Source organism: Myxine glutinosa, chromosome 10 (genome assembly GCF_964187855.1).
Source record: "Myxine glutinosa chromosome 10, kmMyxGlut1.1, whole genome shotgun sequence".
In the NCBI taxonomy this organism is placed as follows: Eukaryota; Metazoa; Chordata; class Myxini; order Myxiniformes; family Myxinidae; genus Myxine; species Myxine glutinosa.
Window position 1 is genome coordinate 37421799 of NC_136270.1, and position 24774 is coordinate 37446572.

Consider the following 24774-nt stretch of genomic DNA (forward strand, 5'->3'; position numbering starts at 1 on the left):
ACAAAATGTAAATGTTTCATGATATTTGTTATATTATATCACCTTTATCTATAAATATTGTTGAAATGAAGATCAAATAGCTGTACGTTGAAATATGTTGAAAAGGTCAAATTACATGGGGTGTACTTACTTTTTCACGTGACTGTATATATATATATATATATATATATATATATATATATATATATATATATATATATATATATATATATATATATATATATACCAGTAAATGGAGGGTTCTGAAAGTGGTCCCCATATATATATATATTGTTGCGGTTCTGAAAGTGTACATATATGAGGAATAAAGGTCAAAGGTTCTGCCCCCATAGTTAGTCCACAAGCAACACGTAGGTCACCTTAGAACGTTCGTTATTTCTTAGTATATGTGAGATAAGGCCATTTCCAATAGTTATCACCTGCATTGTGTAGAATAAATAAGAGTAGGCCCCGTTCATTGTGCCTCCACCCTCCAAATCTACATCGTTGGACAGCATCCATCCCGTGCCGGGATTCGGCTAATGCACCTTGCTTGCCAGCAGCGTTCGCTGCCCTTGGGTTTTCGCTCGAACCAGCCCAAAGGCCACGAGGTCAGGCCTGGAAAAGGGGCGGAGCGCAAGGGTGGGGGTGTGGCCACGTCAGGCAGACATCAAGGGCGGAGCCGGTAAGACCCCAACAACCAACCAGGGCTCGAGTGGGCATGGCTAAGGGGCGTGGTGAGTGCGCATCTACCAGATTCGGGAGGGTTCGCTGGGCAGCGCTATATAACCCAGCGCGCAAAGCCCTCTGAAGGACTTGGTTGGAGCGCATTGCATTGTTGGTTACAAGGACTTGGTTGGAGCGCATTGCATTGTTGGTCTACACCACGTTCTACACCACGTGCTCTACACCACGTTCAGCAAGAAAGTGTTGGATCATGCGAGCACTATGAGGCCGTACATTGTCATCTTGGAAGACAGTTTCCTCGAAAGGCTGCACGAGCAAATGGAAGCGACGTTTCTTCCAGAATGGCCCTGTACTTGAACTGGTTCAGGTTTCCATTCAGAACAACCAGGTCAGTTTTGCCCCTTGCATGAAAAGCAGCCCAAACGGTCACCCCACCACCTCCAGCTTGGACTCTTGGCACTATACAATCTTTGTTGTAGGCTCCATGCACTTGTCTGCGCATTCGGACGCGGCCATCTTGACGACAGATCAGAAATCTAGACTCGTCACTGAAGATCACGTGATTCCAGTGTCCTGGCTGCCATTGACGGTGCTCTCTGGCCCACTGCAATCGGCACTGGCGGTGTTTTCTGGTCAGGCGTGGCTTTCTCAGTGGATGCCTGGCACAATAGCCTGCTTGAACCAGTCGTTGGTTGACTAGCCTTCTGGATACAGGCACATTTGTCAGTTGCTGCCACTCAGCCCTAAGCCGATTAGCTGACTTGGTACGGCCATTGTGGACTAACCGGTGCAGCTGGCGATCATCCCTCCTTGTGGTTCAGCGGGGACGCCCTGGCCTCGGTATTGGAGTAGGGACACCCCTCTGAGCATTTCGTGTCAGGATCTTTGACACCTGACCTTGAGTGATGCCATACTGCCGAGCAATAGCACGCTGTTTCATGCCGTAATTTCGTAAAGCCACCACTCCATGACAAACAGCATTGTCGAGTTGACGGACCATCTCCAGAGGAAGCGGCAATAACTTTTGGAGACGTGCAGCAGTTGTTTTCCACTAATACAGAACGCAACAACCCTTGTATACCCGACTGTGAAGCCAATCATCAAATGCACCTGTCCGTACATTTTGCCACGCCACCTGTGATATAATCCTGTTGTTGACTTCTTGCTGCGACAGACAATCAGTGACATGGTTCTTTTAACAAATAAATCACCAAAGTGTAAAAGAAACGCACCAGATTGATATACTGAGTTAAGAAAGTAAACCCAAGTCAAGAAAAAAAACAAGTCCATATTAAATGCCAAGTCTGTGTGTATATATATATATATATATATATATATATATATATGTATATATATATATATATATATATATATATATATATATATAATATACAGTATATACACGTTTGTCATTCGGTATTGTTTCAAATGCAATTGAGCAAACAATTCTTTGAATGCATCAAACTGAACCATAGATTATATCGGAAGACAAATTTCAAGAGTCGATTTTATTTTTAAATATTAATTAAAACAAGATCACAGTTTTTGAACAACTATCGCCACATTACTTTCACAACATTAGGGCAATCAATCATTTAAAATTATTTTGTACCAACTGAGAAACATGCACGAGCTTTTACTTCGAACCAAAATGTGCTGCTTGTGGTTTTGAATTGCAGATATCCACAGAAGCAGTCGAGAATATCCGAACAGTTATATCACTGACACGTGAGCCTACAATAGAACGACACTATTTTGAAAAGCTGGAAATGCCATACAAGTAGGTAAAGCGTCACGTTTATTCTTTCTCAGCCAGGTTGCAAAACTTACATTCACCCACAAGTGTAGTTCATGTTCACTTTGACTGTGGCATGAAAAAGTTTTATCTTTCACAGCTTCCTTTATGTTCATGACTCAAGTGTGGTATACTGTACATGCTTTCTGACTTTGCCATTGCGTTTCCGCAATAAGGTGTAAAAATGGTGACTCTCCATAAAAAAACGTCAGACATTGTTCATGTAGCACAGATTGTCATTTTGCAGACAGTATCTACAAGTATAAGGGCACTCGGTAGAGCGTATACCTCCACCGGCCTGATTAGTTTACGTTTTGTATCACACTGAATGGCCGGATCTGGATTCAGGCTTGAACCAAAATCGAATCACCTTGTTCTTGTCACCTAACCAACTCGTCCACCAAGTTTTGTCGTAACTCGTCTGCAACTATCAATCAACGATGAAGAATCACTTAAAAATTCTCGTATCCGGATCCAGATATGGATATTCCCCAAAATGGAATCAATTATTGCTTGTCACACATGCAACCTGTCCACCAAGTTTTTTTCAGAATCCATCCCCAACTTTTTGAGATATTTTGCAATTCATCAATGTGCGTACCATCTCTCGGATGTGCGTTAAACTGGGCGCCCCGTGTGCCGGTATTACTTGGTCGACGTTAAAGATCCTACGGTGTCCTCACGAAAAGTAGGCCAGCTATTTCCGGCTCCCTGATCAAATTAGAAATTCCTGCTCTAACCTACAGGGGGCATCACATCAGCAGTACACCCATGTCCTGGTAAGAATGCAACCAGGGGGCTGAATTTGCAATTGAATCGCAGTCCAAAAAACATTTCCTATGAATAACAACCCTTCAAATTCACTTGACACCATTTTTAAACTCTCATAAGGTTTTTTCTTAAAATTGGTCGGTGCTGACCCCACCATCTGCTGTTTTGATTTGTCCTAAAATGAAAAGCTTGAATTGCATAAAATATGGGTAAGCTTTTGATAATTTTTTTTTTCTTTAAATATCTTCCAATTTTCCTCTGCTCCAATTGGTTCATCTGATCATATGCTTGTGAAAGTCAATTGAGAATTCTTGTTTTCAGGTTGGGTATGAAGAAATCTTTACTCCATGGTTTCACCTTCGGCTTCTCGCAGTGCATCATGTTCTTCGCGCAGGCTGCAGCTTTCAGATTTGGGGCTTTCCTCGTCGTCAATGGGTTCATGGAATTCACCAACGTGTTCCTGTAAGTTGACGAAAACCTACTTCATGATTTAACGCAGGTTAAACACATTCTACACAGTTGTCATCCAGCAGGTATTTTAACAATAAATCCTTAATGCAAGTTTTATCCCATCTAGCACCTCTTGTTTTTGCCTTGTAAAATGAATTCTGTCTATCGCTTGGGAAACAATGGTGAGAAGTTTGTTAAAGTCAGGAAAATATTGGTGCATCAAAATCTGAATTATGTGCTGATCCTCTATCAGTGATACAAACCTCAGGACGAGGCTTGCATATAAATCGTACAGAACAATTTAGATATTAGGCAACATCAGTGCACGTTATTGCAAATTAGGACATTAAAAGGCAATGGACAAATCACCACATTGTCAGGAATTTGAACTTGAGATCCCATTATGATGAGCTACAGTGCCTTCAGAAATTATTCACACCCCTTGACATTTTCACATTTCGTTTTGTTACAACCTGAATTCAAAATTGATTAAAGCGAGATTTTTTTGTCACTGATCTACAAATAATACTCCATAATGCCAAAGTGGATTTCTTTTATTTTTTAAAAATTCTTACAAAATAATTAAAAATGAAAATCTGAAATGTCTTGAGTCAATAAGTATTCAACCCCTTTGGTATGAAACTCCAAATTGGGCTCAGGTACATCCAATTTCCGTTTATCTTCCTTGAGATGTCTCTACGAGTTGATTGGAGTCCACCTGTGGCCAATTCAATAGATTGGACATGATTTATAAAGTAACACAACTTTCCATATAAGGTCCCACAATTGACAGTGCATGTCAGAGCAGAAACTATACCATGCAGTCCAAGGAAGTCCGTAGAACTCCGATATAGAATTGTGAGGAGGCATAGATCTGGGGAAGGGTATAAAGCAATTTCTAGTGTGTTGAAAGTTCCCAAGAGCACAGTCAGCTCCATCATTAGGAAATGGAAAGAATATGGAACTATCCAGAGTCTTCCTAAAGCTGGTCGTCCAACCAAACTGAGGAACCGACCAAGAAGAACCTTCGTCAAGGACGTGACCATTAACACAAGGACTACTCTGACAAAACTACAGAGTTCCTTGGCTGAGATGGGGAAACCTGCCAAAAGGACAACAGTCTCTGCAGCACTTCACAAATCTAGGCTTTATGGGAGAGTGGCCAGACGGAAGCCACACCTGAGAAAAAGGCACATGACAGCAAGCCTGTAGTCTGCAAAAAGGCACCTGAAAGTCTCTGAAAGCATGAGGCAAAAGATTATGTGGTCTGATGAGACGAAAATTGAACTCTTCGGCCTAAATGTAAAGCGCAACATCTGGCGGAACCGAGCACAGCTCATCACCCATCTAACACCATCCCTACCGTGAAGCATTGTGGTGGCGGCATCATATTATGGGGATGCTTTTCAATGGCAGGGGCTGGGAGACTTGTCAGGATATAGGGAACAATGAATGGAGCCAAATACTGGCAAATCCTTGAGGAGAACCTGCTTCAGAGTGCAAAAAGACCTTAGACTGTGGTGAAGATTTACATTCCAATAGGACAATGACCCCAAGCATACAGCCAAAACAACACTGGAATGGCTTCAGAACAAGAACGTGAAAGTCATTGAGTGGCCCAGCCAAAGCCCAGACTTGAATCCCATTGAGAATCTGTGGAAAGACTTGAAGATTGCTGTTCACTGATGCTCCCCATCCAACTTGACAGAGCTTGAGCAAATCTGCAAGAAAGAATGGGAGAAACCCCAAATCCAGATGTGCAAAGCTGATACAGACATACCCAAGCATTCTCGAAGCTGTAATCACTGCCAAGGCGCTTGTAGTATTCACTCTGGATTGAATGGTTATGTAAATGAGATATTTCTGTATTGCATTTTAAATTATTTTGTAAAACTTCCAATTACAAAAAATCCACTTTGACATTGTGGGATATTATGTGTCGATCAGTGACAAAAAAAATCTCAATTTAATTCTTTTTTAATTCAGGCTGTGGATGAACGAATGAAAGAATTATCGTTTTTAAGGCCATTTTTCCCTGCTAGAGCGGGGGTTAGCCTTGCGGGCCCCATGACAATCATGGTTCCCTGTTTGACGCAATGTTTTTATGGCTGGATGCCCTTCCTGACGCCAACCCTTAGTCGCCTCTTACGATGCGCAGGGATACGGTGTACCTATTCTGAATCCGGGTACACACCGTGATCATTCATCCCAGCAAGCTGGTACTCAATTTGCCGACCTCGGAAGGATGACAGGCTGAGTCAACCCCCCTGGCGTTAATTCAGCGATCGACCGGGATTCGAACCCAGGGTCCTAAGATCCCAAGCCGGCACCCTAACCGCTAAGCCAACACCAGGCTCTTTGTATTTACTGCTTGGTTATTTGTATATGTGAGGAGAATGGCCTTCTGATCAGTGGTGAAAATAGCAAATTAGAGGTCGTCCTCTCACGTTGGTTTCAGACGACCAGAAATAGCTCTGCAGGCCATGTTGAGGACTGGATCCATCTTCTTGGTTTGTGAGGAACAGCCCCAAATAGGACAATAGTTGCAGGATATCACAGGGCAAGGGCAGCACTTCATATGATCCCGGTATCTGTTCCCTATTTAGAGTTGGTCAGGTTCCTCAAGATGTTGTTTCTGGCTCCTACCTTCAGCTTTGTCTTGATGACGTGATCTTTGTAGTTGATGTTGCGGTCCAAAGTAACTCCAAGGTATATTGACTTAGCGTTTCTGAGTCGGTGGTCTCCTAGCTGGTATTCAGCTCTCAGTTTGTATCCCTGTTGGGCAGATTAAATGCACTGATTTGTATCTTCTCTGGATTAGCCTGCAAGTGGTAATCTTCCCTCCAGGTAATAACTTTGTGGTTGAGTGACTGACATAAGCTGTAGCATTTATTAAACAATTCTTGAGATGTTGTAATATTGTTCTCGCTCTCCCTCTTTTCTCCTTACCGTTCCTACTACCATACCCTACAACAGTGTTTTCTCAGCCATTGTTTTTGGAGCAATGGCTGTAGGCCAAGCGAGCTCAATGGTACCAGATTATGCTAAGGCCAAGATGTCCACCAGACACCTTTTCCATCTGTTTCAACAACAACCGCTCATTGACTACAACAGCACAGCTGGAGATAAACCAGTACGTGAACTTTGATTATACCTCATCTGTTTGATCACATGCGAGTATATTGGTTCACGAGTTATCAAACAGTGACCACTATATTCGTCATGGGTGTGTGTCTGTGTGTCTGTCTGTCCGCAGCATAACTACCCGATGATATCATCCGATCTTGATGAAACTTGGGTGGGAGGTCGATATCATGATGTAGTTGTGTCCTGCCTAGTGTGGGCGTATTGCGCCCATTGTGGGCGGAGCCACGCCCGAAAAAGATGTCTTTTTAAGGGGTAATCGAGTTCAAGCTACATCTTCTCCGATGGGTTTGGTGGAATCTGACAGGGGTTTCGGTATTTGGTTTGGCCAATGTCATGTGTCTAGCCCCACGGAGCTCGATTTTTCATTTTTGCCCCAAGGTCAAGGTCACAAGGTCACGAAATTTAGAAAAGTCGATTTTTCATTGTTTTATTACATTGTTCACTTCCTGATTGGGTGAAATGTCGTACATGATCTTATATTATCGCATACATCATGAAATACACGTTTTCCAACAAATTTCAGAATTTTCGACCTTTGACCTTTGAAGGTCACAAAGGTCAAATTTTCAAACTTGTCGGAATCGAACCGAATTTTCGGTATTGTGCAGCTAACTAACCTCATAACTGATTATACATTATTTTCTATCTCATTTGAAGGTCAGTGACCTTCGTTTTGACATTTTCGGGCCTGGCCTGTCCGGGCCTGTTTCAGTTATAGTCCGTCCTCTGTCATTGAATACCGCTCCCTCGTGAACCATCGTCGTCTCCTGACTTGTGTGACTTTATAAACATTTATAAATATACAGGGTATCCATAAAGTGCTTGGGCAACTTTGAACTTTTATAACTTTTGATGTACACTTGATATAAACTAGAACTGCTCTCGGTAGAGCACATCCGCCAGGCTGAACAGTTTACTTTTGGAAATATCATGCGATGTATAGATTTTGGTCCCAGCTCTCAATAGTGAAAAATGACTTTTGTGTTTTTTTATTTTTGGATACATTGCCGAAGCTCGTGGAGATATTAACTTATAAAATGTGTCGTAATGTCCGGATATCTGTCTGTCCGTCCGTTAACTCTTTGCTATTTTTGCTACTCCTCCTTTATCACCCGGTTGATTGTTCTGAAACTTGACACATGAATACAAGACAGTATCCCGCACAATCGCTCAGGCTTCGATCTTTCGATTTTGGATCATGGAGGCTCCTTGGGGGAGGTGTGGGGATTGTTTCCTGAAACTTCGGATTCGTACCCAACCCTTATTTTCAAACCAATTTTCCTTCGGAAACTGGATACAGCCCTTCTATTCGATGGTCCGCAGGATCACGCCGTCTTAGATTTTTATATATATTAATATCAGGGGGTTCCCCCCAAAATCAGCAATGATCTGAACTACAACCTCAAGATATGACCGTCAGCCCACTCAGGGTTATATATTACAAGTTCATCCTTTCGAGAATTGAGATGAGTTGACCTAAAAATACTCAAAATATTCTTTTCTGTCTCCCTTTGTACAAAACCCATTGTGTGATGCACCTGGATTTTGATTCACTATGCTCGCAGAATAATGATTTATAGTATTCACACCCATTGCTCCAATGACAATTACTCACCAAAACATGCAAGAGTTCATGCTTCACAAATTAGTTTGTTGAAAAGTTGTTGATTTTTTTTTTTTTTTTTACACAAGTATCGAGGCTCATGAAAGAGCAGAACAACAGAGAGCGATGGATCAACAGACAAGATGGGACAAAGGGATCAACAACAAACATTCAGCACAGCACAAGGAGATGTTTCAGGAGAATGGTGGGAACAGGGTCTCGGCAGGTGCACTGAAGCTCAGTATTTGTAATGGAAGAGACCATTATGTGGAGTGGCAGTGGGCAGCAGTATTAAAATACCTTTGGGCAGAATTCAAGTCCGGTGTTGAGACACAGCCACAGTGGGATCCCATAAAGTTCCGTCTGTTAAGTATTACAATGACAGTTTATATTGGAATCCTTCTTGTTGTTAATCAGATTCAAATGACCATTTTATTGTGAAAAGATCATCGACTGAGTAATCATGCCCTCCACTCACACTGATTTATCTGATACTAGCAGAAGTACCCAGCGTTGCCGGGCGGGGGAGTGGGGGATTGAGGAGGGGTGTGGGGGTGCTAGGGGAACAGGGGGGAGGGGGAATGGGGGGTTGGGGGGGGGGAGGGGAGGAATGGGGGAGGCAGGGGAGGAAGGGGGTTCATCACCTTTTCCTTAAATATATGTTGGTGAATGTGGCGTTCATCCCGTTTCTACGTTAAGTGTAATGCCGAACAGGAAGTAGAAGAAGCCGAACTACCAACTTCGTACGCTTCCAGAATTGTTTGATTTATTTGTGTTCAAATGTCTGGTGATTGTTGTACACCGCTCCTTTCCTATGCCATCTCCAGGCATTGCAAATCGTCATTGCTGGGCACCGAAGGGGGCTCGGCAGTGACGCGCGCTGAAAGAGAGTACTCAGTTTTCACTCTGGTTGTTTGTTTTCTTGCTTTCTTGTTTGTTGTACACCGCTCCTTTCCTATGCCACCTCCAGGCATTGCAAATCGTCATTGCCGGGCACCAAAGGGGGCTCGGCAGTGACGCACGCTGAAAGAGAGTACTCAGTTTTCACTCTGGTTTCTTGTTTGTTTGTTTTCTTGGTTGTCCGGACGATATCTCAGCCATCCTTTGAGCTAGGAAGCTGAAATTTCGGCACAGTAGTGAGCAAGTCCTTTGTCAAATACGGTATTTTTTGTTTTTTGAATAATCAATTAATTGAGGAGTTATTTAATTATTAGCGTTTAATTAAGTACTTATTTAATTAATTAAATTTCATTTATCTTCTGACCATTATTAACTCAGGCACCTTTTGAGTTAGGAAGCTGATATTTGGACATGCCAATGACCAGGTGATTTGGCTGCAAAGGATATTTTTGATTTATTAATTAATCAATTAATCGATTAATTATTTAATTATTCGATTAATGACAAAAAAATTTTTTTTTTTTAAGTTACAGATTCTGATGAAATAGTGGTAGTTTATGTGTTCTCTGACCAAATTGATTAATAATTTAATTTTTTTATGATTATTATTTATTTATTTTCATTATTAATCATTTATTTATTTTCTTTCTCATTTGGCCAATATCTCAGGCACCTTTTGAGCTGGGAAGCTAATATTTGGACATGAGTGACCAAGTGATGTGGCTATCAAGGATATTTTTGATTTATTGATTAATCATTTCATCTATTAAGTATTTATTGATTAATCGATTAATTATTTATTGAGTAATCAATTAATTATTTATTTTTTTATAAATGACTTATTTAATTAAATTTCTAAAAGATACATCTTCGGATGAAGCACTACTGGTTTAGTTATGCGATTAGCCAATTGATTATGAAAATATTTTGTGATAATCTTTTATTGATTTTAATTATACAATTAATCAATCAATTAGTGTACACCTCTCCCTCCCAATGCAGCCTCAATGAGCTGCACTGCGGTATTGCCGGGCGCCGGAGGCGCCCCGGCAATGCCGCGCTGCAGCATATTTAATTATTTGGCATGGGGCGGTGTACTTTGAATGTATGTGTACTTGTTTGTTTGTTTGTTTGTCCGGGCGATATCTCAGCCATCCTTTGAGATAGGAAGCTGAAATTTCGGGACAACAGTGAGAAAGTCCTTTGTCAAAAACGGTATTTTTTGTTTTTTGATTAATCAATTAATTGAGGAGTTATTTAATTATTAGCGATTAATTAAGTACTTATTTAATTAATCAAATTTCTTTTCTCTTCTGACCATTAACTCAGGCACCTTTTGAGTTAGGAAGCTGATATTTGGAGATGCCAATGACCAGGTGATTTGGCTGCAAAGGCTATTTTTGATTTATTAATTAATCGATTAATTATTTAATTATTCGATTAATGAAAAATTTTTTTTTTTTTAAAGTTACAGATTCTGATGAAATGGTGGTGGTTTATGTGTTCTCTGACCGAATTGATTAATAATTTAATTTTTTTATGATTATTTATTTATTTCCATTATTAATCATTTATTTATTTTCTTTCTCATTTGGCCAATATCTCAGGCACCTTTTGAGCTCAGAAGCTAATATTTGGACATGAGTGACCAAGTGATGTGGCTATCAAGAATATTTTTGATTTATTAATGAATCAATTAATCGATTAATTATTTAATTATTCGATTAATTACTTAAAAAAAAAAAAATTCAGTTACAGATTATGATGAAATGGTGGTGGTTTATGTGTTCTGTGACCGAATTGATTAATAATTTAATTCTTTAATGATTATTATTAATTTCATTTCATTATTAATCATTTATTTATTTTCTTTCGCATTTGGCCAATATCTCAGGCACCTTTTGAGCTGGGAAGCTAATATTTGGACATGACAGTGACCAAGGGATGTGGCTATCAAGGATATTTTTGGTTTATTGATTAATCATTTAATCGATTAATTATTTATTGATTAATCGATTAATTATTTATTTATTAATCAATTAATTATTTAATTTTTTATTAATGACTTATTTAATTAAATTTCTAAAAGATACATCTTCGGATGAAGCACTAGTGGTTTAGTTATGCGATTAGCCAATTGATTATGAAAATATTTTGTGATAATCTTTTATTGATTTTAATTATACAATTAATCAATCAATTAGCGTACACCTCTCCCTTCCAATGCAGCCTCAATGAGCCGCGCTGTAGGATATTTAATTATTTGGCATGGGGTGTACTGTACTTTGAATGTATCTGTACTTGTTTTGTATTTATTTATGCGAATGTGTACTTATATATAACTGTCATTAATTTTTAAAAAGCTTAGGCACTATCGAGCGATTATTTTTTGTGAACTCCAAAAAAACGATCTTTTTATTTTCAATTTTTTTTTTTTGCCTAAAACACTCCCCGGCACTCACTGATGAACCTCTGAAAGTTTGACGAAGATCCGTTCAGCCATCTCTGAGAAAAATGGCGACACACAGACAGACAGACAGACAGACAGAGACAGACAGACAGACGTCTCTCTTATATAGTATATTGAATCGCCATGGATTAAAAGTTAGCTCATTACATATTTGTCACCTCCTCCAAAATATAGACGTCTGGTCGTCATAGCCTTTATCAGCCAATGGACTGGCTGCGTTGTTTTCACAAGGATTTGACATATTAACACAAACTTCCTTATTGGTGCAGAATTTTTTGTTTTTAAAAAATGCAATAGTTCCAGATTTTAAAAGAACAAGGAATTTGCTTTTTTTTTCTCCCTTCCTTTCAAACACAACCTCCATTTGTTTTCAGCAATCAATGTGTCAATTTCTGGATGTTACTGTGACCTTCAAAGCTTCCTGTACACCCCATACCTGTTTGTGCAGACCTCGTGTATCGGATCTGTAGAGTTTCAAAACGTGGACTTCACCTACCCCATGCGCCCTGGTATTCCTGTGCTGAAGCATCTGAACGTTTCCGTAAAGCAAGGCGAGACACTGGCACTTGTGGGCAGTAGCGGTTGTGGCAAGAGTACTTCAGTTCAACTCCTAGAAAGGTTTTATGACCCATTGGGAGGACGACTGGTGAGACCCTCTGCCACATTCATGATAATGAAAATTCTTATGTTTATTCAAAGTTTGATATCTTTGAAAATGTGTTTTACTGTTTTACTTTACCCAGTTGTTATTCCACCATTTTTAATACTTGGGCTAAGGCTCGTAATAGAGCTGACGCACACGCACGCACACAGGCACCCACAGACTCACAAAGACACACACAGACGCACGGACACACACACAGATGAGATAAACACTTAACACAGCCACTGAGCTTGGGGGAAGTGACGTCATTACCATCACTTCCTGGGATACTCTGGGTACCAGTGATGTCATAAAAATGGCGCCGCTTTTCTCATCTTATTCAGTGGGACATTTCCTTAAGAGGAATTTCCTCCTCCCCATGGATACCAACCGATGGGGATTGTCAGTGCTCTATATTTTCAACCAAGGAAGCAGCACGTACCATTTTAAAAGTCTTTTGTATGACTTGAACTGGTCCAAACCGGATGGGTGTTTTTTTAGGAGACACCATCTCCTTAGTGGATGGCCGTTGGCTCCCTACGTTTGCTCCGCTCTTTGTCAGGTGTTGTTTTGGTCCTGGCATGATGTCACATTCACCCTCCCCACTAGCAAAGCCAGTGAGGGGTGTCGGTTTAGTCGCCGACAACCCGGGCCATGCAACAGGTAACACTGGGTTACATGTTACCAGTGGCAGTCCCAAAAGACTGACCTAATCTGAATAAAGTAAATAAAGTAAAATAATAATTTCAATCAGGTAATATAGAAATAATATGTAATGATGTAAAAATGCATTCTTACTTTGAAGAAAGGGGTAGGAGAGGGATAGATAGTTGGGGCAGGGTGGGCAGAGAGGGGACAGAGTTGGAAGACATAGGTTGAGGACTTGGGGTGTGGAGGGGGTCTGAATACTTCTGCCTGACTCACAGTGCCTCGAGTGTAATTGCATTTCGAGAGGTTAATACATCACGACGCTGGATCTGCGTTTTGCTTTTCTGCCGCCATCTTGCAGACTTTGGATGGCAATGATTTGAAGTCGCTGAATATCGCCTGGCTGCGGGATCAGATGGGAATCGTGTCGCAAGAACCCATCCTTTTTGACTGCAGCATTGCCGAGAACATCGCGTATGGAGACAACAGCAGGCAGGTGATGCAGCAGGAGCTGGTGGATTCGGCCCGTGCTGCCAACATCCACAGTTTCATCGAGAGCCTGCCTGAGGTAAGACATAATTCGACTTTCGGCTTTAACATGGGAGAGGTAATGATCGTCGGGGGAGTAATGCATTCGCTCGTGTCTGTGTGTGTGTGTGTGTGTGCGTGTGTGTGCGTGTCCGTATGTGTGTTCGTGTGTTTGTGAACAAGATATCTGGAAAAGTTCTGAACGGATTTGGATGAAAAGTTGGTGGGATGATTGCCCTTGGGATAAGGAAGAATTAATTAGTTTTTGGTGAAGCTCAGGATATTATTCCGGATCCAGGAATTATTTTTGGGAATTTTTGGGGGAATTTTTTTTTCCTGTTTTCCTTTAAAAACGATTTTCTCTGCAATAATTGGACCGATTGAGAGCAAATTTTCACCATAGGAGGGACTCTGTCTGCAGAATATTTTAATGGTAATTATGACGTCACAGGTCACATGGTTCGGCCGCCATATTGTTTTGAGTGAAAAACACTAAAATCCAATTTTCTCCAAAACGCCTAAACAGATCGAGGCCAAACTTTGCAGCCGGAATCGCATACCCATGACGAACAAAAAGGCAGCGAGCTTGACGTCATGCATCACATGGTTTCAGAGTTATGATGTTTTTAAGCACAAACCTTTAAAACCTTGCTCCTCCCTCATTTGTGATCCAATCGAGGGGAAACTTCACAGATCTGTTCATCATATCGGTCTACTAAAATTTCCTTTTGGAATTTGCGATAGGTCACGTGGTTTGGCAGATATCGTTAATTAAATGAAAATATTTAAAAAACGGATATCTCTTGAACCACTTCATTGATCGACGTGAAACTTCATACTGTAGTAGAAGTCATGAAGAGTAACAAGTGTGCAAAATTTGAAGATGATTGGATGTACGGTCTGGAAGCTAGAAGTTGTTATTGTGTGAAGAAGAAGTCTTCGACTGTGGACGATTAATAATTATTTATCACATGTACAGACTTGCAGGCATCGTTTGACGCAATCTCCCGGGTTAATTTGAACCTCAAATAAAATTGTAATTCCAGATTTGTCAATGGCTGAGGTATATTAACAAACGAATAAAACAGATTTGGCAAAATTCCAACTTTTAAAAAAAAAGATCGCATATTCACCCAGGGTTGTGAGAGGCTGAAGAAGAAGAAACCTCACATGGGCTTCCCAGACCAAAAAATAATTCCGGCTCTGCGATTTTCAAGTTTATTACTCCCGCCAGGGAGTAATGCATTCAATCGTGTCCGTCCGTGTGTGTGTGTGTGTGTGTGTGTTCATATGTTTGTGAACAAGATATCTGGAAAAGTTCTGAACGGATTTGGATGAAAGTTGGTGGGATGATTGCCCTTGGGATAAGGAAGAATTGATTCGTTTTTGGCGAAGCTCAGGATATTATTCCGGATCCAGGAATTTTTGGGGGAATTTTTTTTTCTGTTTTACTGCATTTTTTCTTATTCTTAAAGCAGTAAAAGCTTGCTGCTTTTATTCTTATTCTTAAATGATGTTTTTCTCCTCTAATTCCGAGATATATCAAAATACATTATCTGACAGTTAGGGCCTACTTTCTCTTTCATTTATTGTTTTGGGGAGAGGGGATGTTAAACAAAACGTATTATTCCAACTTGACCCACGGCGGGAGTATGCGCTCTACCGAGTGGCGTTCTAGTTTTCAGTGTGATGATGTCAATCGTATGAAGCATGTGGTAGCATGTTATTGCAGGAGATCATTGTTGATGCCACTGATGCAGGACCCCTTGCCCTGCCTGCAAAACACCAGGATGGCAGTTTATAGCTGACTCGATTCGCATACCTCTCGGCCCTCCTGCCCTACAATATAATAAGAAATTTATTAGTTAGATATTACATCTTTATAAGTCTAGTCCAAAACCTTTTGTCTCAATTTCTTTTTTAACTCAAATCCCTAAGATCCTCCAAGGCAGAAAAGACTTTTTCGCTGATGCTATTGCCGTGCCAAAACGACTCATGACGTAATGATTTTGCAAACGTAAGAACTTTCTGCATGCAACGTGTGCCGTTGTTGTACACCTAGAAATACAATACCCGGGTGGGAGAAAAAGGAGCCCAGCTTTCAGGTGGGCAGAAGCAGCGGATCGCGATTGCCCGCGCACTAATCCGGAAGCCCAGGATTCTGCTGTTGGACGAAGCGACGTCAGCATTGGACATGGAAAGTGAGAAGGTAAGTCATGCCGGCAGCTGAGAGGCCAGAAATATCTTCATTATAATCAAAGTATACAAAGATATAAATGTTTGGTAAATTTGTCATGTCCACGTATGATTTGTTTCGTTACTGTCAGTTTACTTCACTTGCATCCTGTAAGTTTAAACTGAAACGACACACACCTCTGCCAGGCTTAACAGTTTAGGTTTTGTATCCCACTGATAGGCCAGATCTGAATTTGGACCTGAACCAAAATCTAATCGGCTTGTTCTTGCCACCTAACCAACTCATTCACCAAGTTTATTCATAACTCGTCCACAACTTTTTAAAATATCATATTGTATATCGCTTTTCACCCGATCTCTCAATGGTGAAGAATCACTTCAAAAATTAAATAATCCTCGTATCCGAATCCAAATTCAGATCTTCACCAAAATTGAATCGATTGGTTATTGTCAGACACACAACCTGTCCATCAAGTTTCGTCCAAATCCGTCCACAACTTTTTGAGATATCCCGCTATGTATCGTTTTTGGCCCTATCTCCCCATGGTGAAGAATCACTTTTTAAAATTCTAGTATCCGAATCCAAATCTTCACCAAAATTTAACCATTTCGGCCTTGTCACATACGCTACATCCTGGCCAAATTTCGTCCAAATCCGTCCACAACTTTTTGTGATATCCTGCTATGTATCGTTTTTGGCCCGATCTCCCAATGGCGAAGAATCACTTAAATTTTTAAATAATTCTCACATCCGAATCCATATTCAGATCTTCACCAAAATCGAATCGAATCGTCCGTGCCAGACACCCAACCGGTCCACCAAGTTTCATCCAAATCTGTCCACAAGTTTTTCAGATATCCTGCTATATCGTTTTTGGCCCTACCTCCCAATGGTGAAGAATCACTTTAAAATTCTAGTATCCGAATCCGGATCTACACCAAAATCGAATCATTTTTGTCCTTGTCACATTCGCAACATCTCTGCCAAATTTCGTCCGAATCTATCCACAGCTTTTTGAGATATCCTGTTCACAGACAAGCAGACAAACAAACAAGCAGACAGGGGTGAAAACATAACCTCCATCCACCTTAGGTGGCGGAGGTGACTAATGGCAGGATGCGTATGACCAGAGTAATAGCCTAAGGAGACTTCTGGCTTTGCTCGACCGTCTGAGCTCCTGTATGGTAATCTGGTTTCAGATCACTTCCTCAATGAGTAGGACAGAGCCACTCGAGTATTCCTTGCTGTGGGATTGCTTTGGCAGTAATCCACGAGGGAGTATTTACCTGTGCACAGCTAATAATACAGCACAGAAACATTAACGACTTGTTTTGGACACCCTGATGCTTCATTTCTCTTGTATTTACCTGAAACACGCGAAGCAAAAAGTCGGGTTAAGCAATTTGGTTCATGATCGTCCATCTGTCTTATTCGTTTGTGATCGAGGAACATGTTATTTACATCAAATGTTATATTATGAGCATGAATCAGAAGACAAGTTTGCTGTTTTACTGTACTTTGGCCTCAATTTGTGCCGATCGCACATGCGCAGAGAGGAGATAATATTTTACTATGTCTGCCTAGCAGTCAAAGAAAACTGAAAACATTCCAAACAGGAAACTTATTGTTTTTTAGGAAGTTATATAGGACACAGGCATGAAGAACCAATGCAACGTGTTATTTAGGGTGATATCATAGACACTGGGTAAAACAGCAGTAAAACCTGGAATTAATTTATTTATTCACCTTTAAAACTTTATTCAAATTGAATGATATGCTTGAACACTGCAGAACACAAATAGCCTTCTTAATACTTCCAAATTCCTCCAGTTTTGCAGTACTTGGACAAATTATGTAGGGTGGTGTATCTTACTAGAGTTCACCAAATGTCCGTCCGTCTGTCTGTCTATCCGTTTGAAGGTAACGCAAAAGCCGCTGAACCGATCGCAACGATATTTTGGGTGGGTAATCCTGGGATCTCCAGGAGTAAAATAGGCTATTTAGTTTTTCCAATTTCAGCTTTGGTCTCCAGCATTCTCAGGTTTGGACTCCCGCATAACATTCGCGTTCGCATAATGTTCATTGTGACGATGTTTTCATTGTGACGATGTTGTTTTCCCGGGTGCCGCACAAACGGCCGCACCGATCGCTGCACGGCTGCACCGATCGGACTCGGTGACCTCGGACAAAGACCTTTTATAAGGACACGGGTTGAATCCCTGCTTGAGAGAATTCTAACCCCCTCCCCGCCATCACGGCCGTCTCTCCAACTCACAATCCCACGAGATATGCGGAAAGGACGACCCAAAACCAATATAAACATCATTAAACATCATTCGTATAAAAACATCATTAAAAGTAAATAATGACCTCGGCCAAAGTTCAAACGATGTTTAACCTCTACATGAGAGAATGCCACATAGCTATTTGGGCAGTGTATACGCTAACAGATCGCTGTCTCCATCGATCTTTCCAAGGCCGGAACACCTATCGGCTCAAAATGCTTTTAACTGTTGATTTGGTAGTTTTTACAATGAATGAAACACGTATCGGGAGTACATACGACATTGGGAATACTAATTGCACGTGTCTTCAGTATCAAGCTTTAAATCTCTCACGGCGGATCTGAAGAGCGGAATGCTTGGAGAAGTGGTGGGCTACTTTGGCATGAAGGAGGATCAGAAACGTGGACTCCCACACTGCCACATCCTGCTGATACTTGCTCCTGCATGACGTTATTTTCCTGGGTGCCGCACAAACGGCTGCACCGATCGAGATTTAATGGATGTTTATATAAATCATTTAAAAGAAAAAAAGCCTTCAATTTCTGATATTTAGCCTTTTCATTTGGGCCTCCCAATTGAAGCCCCGCCCATAGGGCGGGTACCATTGCTAGTGTATGTAATAGGAGCCGACAAGCGGCCCTGGGAAGTGGGTGTGTCATGGGGCAATTACGGGGTGAAGAAGAGCCTGCCAAAGTGGCAATGTACGATGCTGATTGACACTGCATACTATGGTGATCAATAAATCCTCCATCTTCTAAACTGCGACTAAACTTTAGGTTGAGACTCTCCAGGTCTTGAAGACAGCTGTTCACCACGATCTCGGATCGTACCTGATCCAAAATCATGATGTTTTCTACCCTCATAACCCCTACCCTCCTACTTCCAAATTTCTAGTTTTTCCTCCTTGAACTTTCCTACTGTATTCATCTTGTTCAGCCCATGCTTTGTCTCCTGCCCCCCATTCCTCCCCACACTCATTATTTGTCCAAGTCTCCCTGGTGTTGGGCTAGTGGCTAGGGTGCCGGCTAAGGATCCTAGGATCCTGGGTTCGAATCCCGGTCAATCGCTGAATTAACGCCAGGGGGGTTGACTCAGCCTGTCATTAACGCCAGGGGGGTTGACTCAGCCTGTCATACCTTCCGAGGTCGGCAAATTGAGTACCAGTTCACTGGTAATTCCCTGCTTGTCGTTAAAGGCGGCAAAAAGGGTTGGCGTCAGGAAGGGCATCCGGCCGTAAAACATTGCTTCAAAAAGGGGACCGAAAAACAACAACAACCACAGTTCCCGAAAAAGGCCAACCCCCGCTTGCGGGGAAAAATGGCCTCTAAAGGTGTTTTTTTTTTTTTTTCTCCCTCTAACATATGGCCTTCAACTCTGCTGTTGGTATTTCCTCCCCTCTCTCTCCGGCTCCTTTTGCATGCGTTTCCACTGTTGCCTTTGCGTCCTGTTTTTGTCTTATGTCTTGATCCGTTCAGTGTACTTGCTCTTCCATTAGTCTCAAAATGTATACAAAAAAATACAAAAACAAGTACAAAAAGTTTTAATTAAAACAAAAGCCGCGTCGATGCTACACAATGCCTAGATGCAGCTGTGCCTATAACGTCAATGTTATAGGCACAGGACATTCCTATTCATTCGATTACTTGATGTTATTTTTGTGCAAAGTGAAAATATATCTCGGCAATTTCCTGTGTGTGGCGACGAATTTTTAATATATCTCGGCATTTTCCTGTCTGTTATTTCAGGCGGTGTATGACTGACCATGCCGCGATTGAAAAAAATATATATCTCGGCAATTTCCCGTGTGTGGCGACACGTGAACGAAGCTATGCTCCTCTCTCCACATTATTGTGACGACGTATAAATTAAATATTTCATCGTGACGATTGTCATCAAATGGACGAATTTTTAATATATCTCGGCATTTTCCCGTCTGTTATTTCAGGCGGTGTATGACTGACCATGCCGTGATTGTAAAAAAATATATCTCGGCAATTTCTCGTGTGTAGCGACACGTGAACGAAGTTATGCTCCTCTCTCCACATTATTGTGACGACGTATAAATTAAATATTTCATCGTGACGATTGTCATCAAATGGACGAATTTTTAATATATCTCGGCATTTTCCCGTGTGTTATTTCAGGCAGTGTATGACTGACCATGCCGTGATTGTAAAAAAATATATCTCAATGGACTTGAAGTTACAGGCCTTTGAGAATTCATTTCGTTCTATAAAGGGCAACTTTCATCGGATTTTCTTCCCGTTTTTTTTCAACCGAGTCTAAAACTATGTTAGCGACTGTGAAAAATGAAATGATATATCGAATTTGATTTGAAAGAATACTGTGTGAGAGAGGAAGACACCACGGGCCTACAAAACAGGCCTCAAAGCTATGCGAGTTAATAAAATGGTGGATATTTGTTTATATGAAGCCTCTCCCACAATGGGTGGAGCTATGGTTCCCAGAATGGGTGGAGCTTTGAGGTTTTGTCTTCTCTGCAAGAAGAACAAGAAGAACAAGAACAACAACAGAGGGCACTCTATGACCAGCGTCTTGCGACGCGGCTAAAAATGTTTTAAAACGTCGTCTTATTACAGTGTATAAGGATGGTGTATAAGACTGCTACAGTAGCGCTAAACTTCCGTACTTTTTAATTATCTTTAAAATAACCGTTTTATTAAAATTTAAGTATAGACTTGAACACTGTGTGGGGTATTATGTTCTATAAATTCTCTGCTTATCTATCTATAATTCCACTAATCTCTGTGTGTGTGTGTGTGTGTGTATGTCTGTGTGTGTGTTTGTTTGTCTGTGACCGCTGTTTCTCGACAACCACGGGTCCGATATACTTGCAACTTGCCAGGTATATTGCTGGGGACCCGAGGATGTGCCTTTTCAAGGTTTGAAATTAATCGGACAAGTAGTTACCGAGCTATGTCCAAAAAACGATTCAACCAATCAGAGAGCAGCGAGCTATCACGTGTGCCGAACGTGGCGAACAGACTCTGCCTCGGACGGCACATTTGAGGGCGTATTCATTTATTTCACGTTGGCAAACTATGTTGGCGTTAAACTATGTTTTAAAACTAATTAAAACTAATTTGCGATTCATCGTAACTGCGATTTGCGACCTTCCGGACAGTGAAGACTTCACTTCCGGCAGCCAATCACAGAACGCGTTGTTGCGAGCCGAGCCGAGCGCGTGCGCCATTACGGTTCGTAATTCGATTTCTTCCGGAGAAAATAATAATTTCTCGATTTCTTATGCGCATTATTTCTCCCAGAGCGAAGGGCGGAAGCGAAGAGCGTTGTTTTTTTTGTTTACGGGCGTACGGGCGTACGGGCGGGGTAGAGCGTACGGGTAGCGTTTTTTTTTTTTTTTGGCAAGGAACGGGCACCCACGTACGGGCATGCCCTAGTCTATCTATAATTCCAGTAATCTCTGTGTGTATGTATGTCTGTATGTTTGTCTGTGACCGCTGTTTCTCGACAACCACGGGTCCGATATACTTTAAACTTGCCAGGTATATTGCTGGGGACCCGAGGATGTGCCTTTTCAAGGTTTCATATTAATCGGACAAGTAGTTACCGAGCTATGGCGATTTCTTTACCAAACTCCGCAAGCCGTTCGCTTTGGACCAAACCATTTCATGTAAATAGAGGGGGGGGGGGGGATTGTCACCGTACTCGCAAGCCGTTCGCTTTGGACCAAACCATTTCATGTAAATAGAGGGGGGGGATTGTCACCGTACTCGCAAGCCGTTCGCTTTGGCTTTGCGAATGGACCAAACCATTTCATGTAAATAGAGGGGGGGGATATAATTTTAGATATCTATCTATAATTCCAGTAATCTCTGTGTGTGTGTGTGTGTGTGTGTCTGTGTGTGTGTATGCGACCGCTGTTTCTCGACAACTACCGGTCCGATATACTTGAAACTTGCCAGGTATAGTGCTGGGGACCCGAGGATGTGCCTTTTCAAGGTTTCATATTAATCGGGCAAGTAGTTACCGAGCTATGGCGATTTCTTTACCAAACTCCGCAAGCCGTTCGCTTTGGACCAAACCATTGCATGTAAATAGAGGGGGGGGATTGTCACCGTACTCGCAAGCCGTTCGCTTTGGACCAAACCATTTCATGTAAATAGAGGGGGGGGGATTGTCACCGTACTCGCAAGCCGTTCGCTTTGGACCAAACCATTTCATGTAAATAGAGGGGGGGGATTGTCACCGTACTCGCAAGCCGTTCGCTTTGGCTTTGCGAATGGACCAAACCATTTCATATAAATAGAGGGGGGGGATATAATTTTAGATATATATATAGTACGGGCATGCCCTAGTATATATAGTACGGGCATGCCCTAGTCTATCTATAATTCCAGTAATCTCTGTGTGTCTGTGTGTCTGTGTGTTTGTTTGTCTGTGACCGCTGTTTCTCGACAACCACGGGTCCGATATACTTGAAACTTGGCAGGTATATTGCTGGGGACCCGAGGATGTGCCTTTTCAAGGTTTCATATTAATCGGAGAAGTAGTTACCGAGCTATGGCGATTTCTTTACCAAACTCCGCAAGCCGTTCGCTTTGGACCAAACCATTACATGTAAATAGAGGGGGGGGATTGTCACCGTACTCGCAAGCCGTTCGCTTTGGCTTTGCGAATGGACCAAACCATTTCATGTAAATAGAGGGGGGGGATTGTCACCGTACTCGCAAGCCGTTCGCTTTGGCTTTGCGAATGAACCAAACCATTTCATGTAAATAGAGGGGGGGATTGTCACCGTACTCGCAAGCCGTTCGCTTTGGCTTTGCGAATGGACCAAACCATTTCATGTAAATAGAGGGGGGGGATATAATTTTAGATATATATATAGTACGGGCATGCCCTAGTATCTAAGATGCCTATAAAATGTAAGATCGATGCTTGTGTGTCTGTGTGTGTTGCCATTTTCTGAGATTGCTAAACAGATCTTCGGCAAACTGAGGTTCATAAGTGAGTGCCGAGGAGTACTTGAGGCAAAAAAATAAAAATTAAAGTTACATTTTGGGGAGTTAATTTTTTTTTTTACCTCTATAGTGCCTACGCCTTTGTATGTGTGTGAAAGGTAATATTAAATGAGCCACGACCACATTCCTTAGTAGGTGGAGGGAGGTGTTTTAGGCTCCCACAAAAAAAATTTGATTTCTTCAAAACGCCAACAGGATTAGAACAGCAACAGACAATGCCGAGTACCCCACCTTGTACAATATTTTTATGGGTTCGGGGGAGCGTGTGGGGCTCACGAGGGGGTGGCTCAGATCCGCAACAGAACCTCTCACCCTGAAGCCGACAGGCAAGTCACGGATAAATCCGTGACTGATGGGCTGCTGAGCAACTACGGACGCCATCTGAGGATGCTAAATCCGGGACGGTCCCCGCGCCATGGTTCGTGTTACCTTTCAGGTGATTTATCCACTCCCTGAAGGAGAACTGCGCTCTCGAACCCACCCTGTCTACTTATTATGTACGGCTAAGTGAAACCAAAGTTGGGATGCCAGCTAATTCAGTGCAGTGAATGAAGGGGGTATAACTTCCTGTCTATTTATGTATGCAATGTCTAACCAATGAGGAAACAGACAATCAAGCAGGTTGAAACAGTTTATAAATGATTTAGGAAAGGCACTATTTGCAGGCATAAGTATTTATAGAAGCGATGCAGTGTCACAGGGAATGCACTTAGCCCTTATGCACAAAATAACCCGAACACATTATTAAAATATCTAAACACACATGACAGGCATGCCTCTCTCACTCTGGGGGAAATTAGAGAGAAAGGGGAAAAGAAAAAGAGACGTTTGAGGCATGGTTTCAGCCTCTTGCTCACCAGACGCAAGATGGTGGGCTTAAATTTTCCCAAAGTGGAAAGAAGGGAGGGGGGAAGGGAAGAAAGCGAATGTGCTTGGTGTGAGGGTGCGGAATGTTCGGAGAGGTGCAGCAAGTGCAGCGTAGGTGCTAGAGGAAAAGTGTGATATGGGTATCAGTTCCTCGTCCAGATGGGTTAAGAGGGTAATGCCAATTGCTCTTTGAGCACTCTCTTGTGCATCTTAAGTGGGGGAATTAGAATGTAGGAAAGATCACGTGCGTCAGTGTGTAGCTGATGCGCCCAAGGGATCTAGTGCTGTAATTTGCCATCAGAACCTTTGCCCAGCACAACTTGTCAACACACACACACACATACAGACAGTCAGGAAGGCAGGCAGCAATTGTTCATGTTCCAACTCCAACATGTTCCAACCCCAGTCAGTGACGAACGCTCAAGTATCAGGGCTTTTATAGGTCTTGGGAGAGGCACAGCTACAGGGGAATAGGAGGATGGTAGTTGTACATTTCGACCCATTCACATTGCTTTCCCATTGGCTCCCCTTTCCCACAGTATTACGCCGCATTCCTTAATTTCCATTAGGTACAGCGCCCGCATCTCGGCAGCACCGTGGAGCTCACAGATGGGGATGTCAGCATTAATCGTGGCTTTGATTGAGGGTGTTGGTGTGACATAATGTGTGTGCTGTTGAAGCATGTTGCATTGTTTACATGTTTGTGCTGTCGGAAAATGCGAGGAATGAAAGATTTGAGAGGGAAACGGCGAGGCGTTTTATGGAGATACGAGGACGGAGAGGATTGAGAAGGAGGGG

At 41.9% G+C, this 24774-nt stretch overlaps 1 protein-coding gene across 4 annotated transcripts in view; it reads left to right on the plus strand.

Annotated features, from left to right (window-relative positions):
* The window catches only part of LOC137434463 (ATP-dependent translocase ABCB1), a 202411-nt gene that overhangs the window by 153963 nt on the left and 23674 nt on the right, over positions 1-24774 (plus strand). For all 4 annotated transcript variants that reach the window (XM_078785560.1, XM_068127478.2, XM_068127482.2 and 1 more), the window contains 6 exons: positions 2346-2446; positions 3554-3694; positions 6659-6815; positions 12251-12448; positions 13455-13661; positions 15684-15830. In XM_078785560.1, coding sequence (XP_078641686.1) covers positions 2346-2446; positions 3554-3694; positions 6659-6815; positions 12251-12448; positions 13455-13661; positions 15684-15830 — 951 coding nt within the window. The remainder of the gene's footprint in view (positions 1-2345; positions 2447-3553; positions 3695-6658; positions 6816-12250; positions 12449-13454; positions 13662-15683; positions 15831-24774) is intronic.